Raw genomic sequence first — 7,128 nt, 5'->3', positions numbered from 1 at the left:
TGTACCAGACACTCCAAGATACGCGCCACTGTAACAGCACACACAGTTTTCACGTCAACTGTGCTGCAAAGCCATGGCATTCAGAGCCTCAGTAACACAACAAATGCAAAGGAGGAAAAATTAAAAAAAAAAAAAGTAACAGATACTGGCGTAACACCACAGTCTTTTCAGTTATGAGACCTGATCGCATCAACAACTGAGAGAGTGCTCTGAAATAGTCTCTAGCTTGCCTCCAAATATAGTCTGAGCTTCACAGATGAAACGTTAAGCCCCAAACAACTCCTTCAGAGCCACGCACACATTCTCCATTAACATGACAATGATACAGGGTCCTCCTAATTTTCCAAACGGTTGAACAAATTCATGCAAAGCAGATACAGCTACTGTTATTGTCATCATCGTCTTGGTTTTATGAGCGAACAAGAGGTGGGAAGCAGATTGCTCATGCTGGAGCCCAGCAAACAGATAAACAAGCAGAGCAGAGAGGAGAACTCTGGACTATCCGATTCCCTGCTCAGGCGGAGATCCCCTGAATGTCAAGGGAAGTTGTGCTGGGGAACATATAGCTCCATGCTTTGCTTGTGATAATCTCCACTTTAAAGCACTTGCCTTAAACACCCTTTTTGCTTGGTAGCACATGGGGACAGCCAACTGCTTATGGGCTGCTTCTGTTTGCAGAGCATCAGTGACTCGGTACAGCTGCAAAGTGCACGCCTTGCACAGTTGCTCTTCCCTTTCCCTGCACTTTTTCCCTGCAGCCCTCGAGACTCTGGCTCGCAGCGTGGACTCCGGTGCTTACCGACAGAGCTCAGCTTTGAGGTTCCACAGAATACCTTGCAAAACACACTGTATTCAATATAGTGCAAAACAATAGCGAGGATGCCTATGCCATGCTCACGGCGCACAGAAAAAAACCTTCATTCCTCAAAGGCTTTCCACAGAACCAGTTAACAACCAAGACAGAAACAGACTGGGATGTGCTACCTCTATTCTCTTTCCTTCCCATTTTTTTGTCCTTTACAAGTGATCTTGTTTTGTCCTGAGCCTGATTCGGAGCCCACAGAAGCTTATGAAAACACTTCCCATTGCCTTCCAAAGGCTTCAGACCAGGCCCCTGATGAGGATGAATACATGCTGTAGTTACTGTATATATTCACATTAGAATAAAAAAATAACAAAACAAAACCACAAAGATTAACAGCATGTCATTCTTGTACATCTGCATTCTTCTTATTATTTTAAAGCTTAAGGATGTGCTTTTCCATGCTACAAAAACTCCTCTGGAGGAAAGGTAAGATCTGTTCCACCTGCCCAGAGCCTGCCTGCTTCTGCTGTCCCCGACGCACCACAAAGGGGCGAAGGGAGAGGAGACCCATCCCCAGCCAGGCAGAGACCACGGCTGCTCCCACGAGCCCTTCGGGCAGCTGCAGTTCCCACCATCAGCCCCCGTGCTGCTTATTCTGGAAGGAAATATAAATACACGTTTAAGTGCACTCCTGGATGGGGGCCTGCTTGCTTGAACAGCAGCTGAAGCCCTCCCACACGGGCTATTTGGCCAATGGGTCTGTGTAAACATGGGGCTCCCTTCCCTGGCCTGCCCATCCAACCTTTCCTGCTCATCTGCCCGAGGCTGGAGCCAAGACCTTTCCCTCGGCATGACAGCTCTGCCCATGGTCCCTCTCTGGACTCCTCCTGCCCTGCTGACGGGGTGCGGAAGGACCTATCTTTGGCTCTCTGCACTGCTAGTAAATGTCACCCACGATGACCAAAAGACTTAGAACTCTTCTTACTCGTGCAAGTAGGGGGCACCGAAGTCAGCGGGTCTACTTGCAGAAGTAAGGCATCAGGATTTGGCCCTGAGGACGGATATTTGCAAATCAGTGTTTTTATTCCTCCTGCCAATGTGCTTTAGTAACAAAGATAAGGCCACTAGGAAGAAGGCACGTGGAATTCTGTAAAAAATACACAAAAAGGTTCAACTAATTCGCAAATTACTAACAAAACAAAGAAAAAACCCCTGAACACAAAGACAGAGGGGGTAAAGACAGGGACCTCCTGGGTTTGTGAGACTGGGAGTTCATTTTCTAGTTTCAGTGTGATTAACATTTTACTTTTACAGTCTATTGCTTGAAAAACTACAAAAAAGTAAAACCTTGTCAGAAATAACTACGTTTACTTCCTGCTCAAACAATAAAAATAAATTAAACAGCCAGAAAACGTTTTCCTTTTCAATGCATTGTGTCTAAAGTGAAAGGGAACATAAACCATAAATAAAATCCATTGTACTAATTTAAAAAAAGTCTCCTTTATAAGAACTGAAACAATATTTACATTCATACTGGAGAGAAAGCTTCTGAGTTGCATAATCAGAGTTTCGAATGATGCTTTTTCTGGTGCACTGACAAAATGCTAGTTGTAGCATTTAGAAACCTGTAAATGTTTGATGTGAGATTTTTGGTTTGAACGCAAGTCTGCTGGGAAAAAAGCAAACACACCAGTAACAATATTATTTATGATTTTGTTTCGTTTCTTAACCTCAAACAACATAAAAGTAGCCGGTGAGGTATCGTCTAGAGTTCCTTAAAAATTTCTCAATGCCCATGGACTAGAAGTAAACAGCAAAAATGACTGCATTGTTTCTACCTTTTCGGAGCGAGATTTTTGTTTTCTATCTAAAGTTAGGAGTGTATACTTACTGTTGAGAGTATGTTGCACTACGGAGAGTCTAGTTAAATTATCAGGGTAGTATCTCTTAGCCAAACCTGTACCCATTCGCTCGGTACTTGCCCTGGCATTTCCTTTCTCCTTTAATCTGCTTAAAAGAGAATACTGCATGCAAACCAAGTGTGGCAATCTAATTCCATTGCTGGAGATTCCTCTGTACATTGATTCGGACCATTTAAATGTTCTTCTATTTTCTTTAAAAGAAAAAAAAAAAACCACCAAACAAAAAAAAAGACCACTTGGTGCTTGTTAGGGCCTCAACAGGAGACTTATCTATTAAAACAGAAAGCAAGAAAAAAAAACATTACAAGTCTTGCATATCTTCATCCATCTGAACTGTCTGCAGTTTGGCAAGTTCTTTTTTGTCCGTTTCCAGTTCTTCACAAACCGTGTCAACCATGTTACTCATAACATACTTGGATTTCGAATCCAGCATCATTAAATTGCCAGTTGACTTACTCTCAGAATTAGGTAAGAAATTCTCCTTGACGTCAGGTACGGCTTGCAGAACTAACCTGTGCTCCCTGACGAAATCTTGATGTACTTGTGCAGAGGGGTGGCTGACACGGTCTCCGCCTGTAGAAACTATTTCTCCAAGTGCGGGCTGTGCTGTAGAAATGGACAACAGATCTTGACTGGTAATGAGGGAACAGTTCTGAAGGGTTGCATAGTTAGTGTTGCTGATAGATATCACGGTAGAGGTACTGGTCACGGGCGATGACATGGACTGGCTCTCCGAGATACCAGAGTTCAGTTCTGCAGCATTCAAAAGAGTTGGTGGTGTGAGGGAAAAATTATGTGAGGGCGTTACATTCACTAACGAGGAGGCCAGGGACTGGAGTCCTCCGCTGGGTATATTTTCAGAAGACATGTTTACATTTAGTTGCGTGTTCTGACTGACTGGCATCAACTGAGAAAACACAAGGCTTCTTTCCAGTCCTTCCTGCTTGACAGAGCCTACTGCCTGGCCTGAATTGGGAACCGTATAAACGACTGCACTCGGAGCGAGGGGGCTGAAGAAAACCTTTCCTTGCTGCACTGTTGAAGACTCAGTTGTAAAAGTTCCTCCATCAGATGTGGTTGGATTTACTGAAACATTACCTAGAGAAAGGGAAGCAAAAGAAAGAAAAACACGGATTATAGTTGGCAGAGAGTTGTGCAGGCATTTTGTTAAGACGTTTTGGTCTTTTTTATGTTTGCAGTACACACATATGCTAATATTTCATGCAACACAGAACGGCGTTGTTTGTAACAGGTGAGAGAAAATTTGGTATGAAGAAACAAAAGCCATTAATAGAAACTGCTTCTAGAAAGGGAAAAAAAAAAAGGTTCTGGTATATTAGGTTTCTTTTAGACTCTCATTAAGGGGCAAACAGTCCCTGGCCATGTGATTCAAATGAACGTGCTTTGGCCTTCACTAGTTGCCACCACTCAACTTCTATCTAAGAATAGAAGCATGAAAAGCTATTAAAGATAGTTCAGTGACAGACTACGGCTTGTGTGTGGGAAACTCGAGACACGTCACATGAAATCCACTACAGCTGGGCAGAACCTACCAGAGTCAACCTGCAGGGAAAACATCAAAAACCAGTAACTTCTACCAGGTTAACTAGGTAGTCCATCAAGCATTCATACATCTTGCCTTTCACCTCGCTTTATCACATATTTCTAAAAGCCTAACCCTACCACATCCACCACACTGTGTAAAGTCACCTAGCAACTGCCTACCCTCGCTGAAAGCCATGGCACCGCTCGCGTGATGTTGTAGCTAGCCAGAGCAAGAAGCGGTGGCGAGAGATGACCTGAAGTTGGTTGTACTGGACATGCCATGTAAGTTGTCATTACAATCATTCCCAAAATAAGATATTCTGGCTTGCAGGACTGGGTCTCACTTCAAACGCCTCTCTTTCTCGAAAGCAACTTAGTTATAATTTTAAGAGTTGGAGACACCTCAATTTTTTTTAGAACAGCACTGAAGATGCATTTCTCACCTGAGGAATATTTTAGCTCCCTATTCATTTCCATTAAATGACAATTTTTTGGAAGAAGTTACTCACGTGTAGACTAGAAGAATAAAGCGAGGCAACTTGAAGTTACCTGGCAATAAGATATCATTTACTGAAGCTCACTTAAAATAGCCTGCAGCACACTTCACTTGGAATAGGCAGCCAGCTATCCATCCTTCTTGTGTTAAGAAAAACAAGAAGAAATCAAAGCAGCAAATACGGATCTTGACTTTTCTCTGTACCAGACTAGACATATGGTAGATCACTCTTCAGTGGAAATTGGTATTTTTAACAATGGGGAAAATGTTCAGAGAAGAACTTACAGGATCTTCTAATTTTGCATCCATTTAGAATGTGTTTGTACGGCTTCAGTGTTCCTCCCCATTATTTAACAGCAAGAATAATTCACTCCCTGTACACGTTTAATTCAAATAAGCTAACATGAGCACAGTTTGATTTTCATTATAGTACTCACGGCTCCTGAAACTAGAGAGATTCATTCAAGTTTAATCATTTTCATAACCAAAGATACAGTGGCTAATGAGTAACAATGCTGTTCAGTTGTGCTTTATAACTGACCTGCTTCAAAACAAGGATCCAGAACTAGGCTTGCGCTCCCTGGCATTCTTCCTGGCCGGCCGCAGTTTCAGTCTACGGTATGTTAAGACAAACTCTAAAGCAAACTTGGGGAGGAGCCTGCACACTTGGCACGTGAACCTGCGATGACATATTTCCCTTGGACTGAGGGCAGTTTATCCAAATAACCTCACGTTTTGTATCTACGAGCTATTGCATATTTCTATTGTTTCCCTGCAGTTTAATCTTTCTTTATTATAGGACAGAAAACGTACGAGCATAACTGCTTGGTCTTGTTGTGTCTATAGTCCTTTAAAATTTATTTTTATGAAATGCTTTGGTTAAAAAAAACAAAAAACAAAACAACCACCACAAGAACAACAACGGTAACAATTTCCAGCTGCTGCAATTTTCATTTTTATGAACCTTCTCATTAAAAGAATTCAATGGCAAATGGGGAATATTTTGAATTACCGAAACGTGTAAAATTTACAGATATTTGTGAAGACTAGTCTCACAGACTTCTGAGAACAGCATGAGATGAAAGGGGTGTAAAATACCAGACCTCCTTCTCTGCTCTTAGCAGAGGAGCTCAGCCTCATGTAACAGTCTGCCCACGAGCGCAACCCATTATAAAGGAAGGCAAAAGGTATTATTTGATATACTGCGTGTGGCTGCGGCTGAGATAAAATGCTGGTACCTCGGAGGAAAAGTACCATGGCTTCTAAAATGCGAAGCGTGCCCGATCCCAACTTTTCCTTGTACCTCTCACTGTAACAGACAAAACTTTTACCTTGTGAAGCTGCCACAGAAACGGGAGGCAGCTGCAGAGAAGAAAAACCGATGCTTCCGTTCAGCAGCTGGCCATTTGTTCCTGAATTGGGGATCTGGACAATGCCATACTGGTTTATTTGGACAGGAGCAGTAAAAGTAACTACGGAGCCTCCATCTTGGGAAGCAGCAGTTTGTACGCTTTCCCTTTTCACCTCTGAGCTCGGTATCAATCCTGGGAATGAGACCGGTATGTTGCTGGGGCTGAAGGTGGCCGTCGCGGCATTGGGGACCGAAGCCTGAAGGAGTTTGAAGTCCTTAACATCTTCTGACGAAGATGACAGTATGTCAGTAATGGACACCCCGTTGCTCACAACGCTCGACGTGGTTTTGGGCGAATTTAAGGTAACCGTCTGCGAAGCCCCCACACTGAGTCCATTCAGAATGACACCGTTGGGTCCCTGAAGAAAGGAGCTACCATTGAGAAAGACGGGAGAGGTACTGGCAGGCACGAGGTTTCCATTCAACAAGACACCAGATGAGCTCAAGGCTATTTTAGTGTTTCCGAGCTGCTGCATGTAGACGGGCTCCATGTGGCCGGGAAGGCTGAGGCTAGTAACGCCGTCGGATGAGCTGGAGAGTGGATGGGGAGATAAATCCTCCTGCCCCTTACTGGATTCATCTTCTGTGCTAGGGTTGCCGTCTGACTCGCTATGGGAAAAGACGGAGAGATGACATTGCATTACCACGGCATGCCAGCGAGCTCTGCACCAAGGGAGACTCCTTGCTTTCATACAGTTTGTGAGAGTTTTCCCGAATAATTTTTTCTGTGTTTTGCCTTTTACAAGGCACTTTAAACGAATTTCAAGTCAAGGGGGAGGCTTCCTAGAAAAGGACACATCAAGGAAACACCAACCCAGCCGCTCGCTGAGGAGAAACTTTACAGACTGGCTTATGGACGTGTAAATAAATCCCGTCTCCCTGGCCATCCGACCCGGGCGACTGAAGGGGGCTGCCTGGGGCCCCCCTCCGCCGGCCCAGGGCGCCCACA

The 7,128-nt window shown here is 43.9% G+C and overlaps 1 protein-coding gene across 1 annotated transcript in view; it reads right to left on the bottom strand.

Annotated features, from left to right (window-relative positions):
• Nucleotides 1-2,290: 2,290 nt before the first annotated feature.
• The window catches only part of SIX4 (SIX homeobox 4), an 8,597-nt gene continuing 3,759 nt past the window's right edge, over nucleotides 2,291-7,128 (bottom strand). Inside the window, exons 3-4 of the mRNA XM_019473008.1 lie at nucleotides 6,100-6,788; nucleotides 2,291-3,825 (exon numbers count right to left, since the gene is read on the bottom strand). Coding sequence (XP_019328553.1) covers nucleotides 3,029-3,825; nucleotides 6,100-6,788 — 1,486 coding nt within the window. The 3' untranslated portion in view covers nucleotides 2,291-3,028. The remainder of the gene's footprint in view (nucleotides 3,826-6,099; nucleotides 6,789-7,128) is intronic.

This window comes from Aptenodytes forsteri, unplaced genomic scaffold, assembly GCF_000699145.1.
Source record: "Aptenodytes forsteri isolate BGI_AS27 unplaced genomic scaffold, ASM69914v1 Scaffold410, whole genome shotgun sequence".
Lineage (NCBI taxonomy): Eukaryota > Metazoa > Chordata > Aves > Sphenisciformes > Spheniscidae > Aptenodytes > Aptenodytes forsteri.
This window is presented reverse-complemented; position numbering and strand designations above follow the sequence as displayed.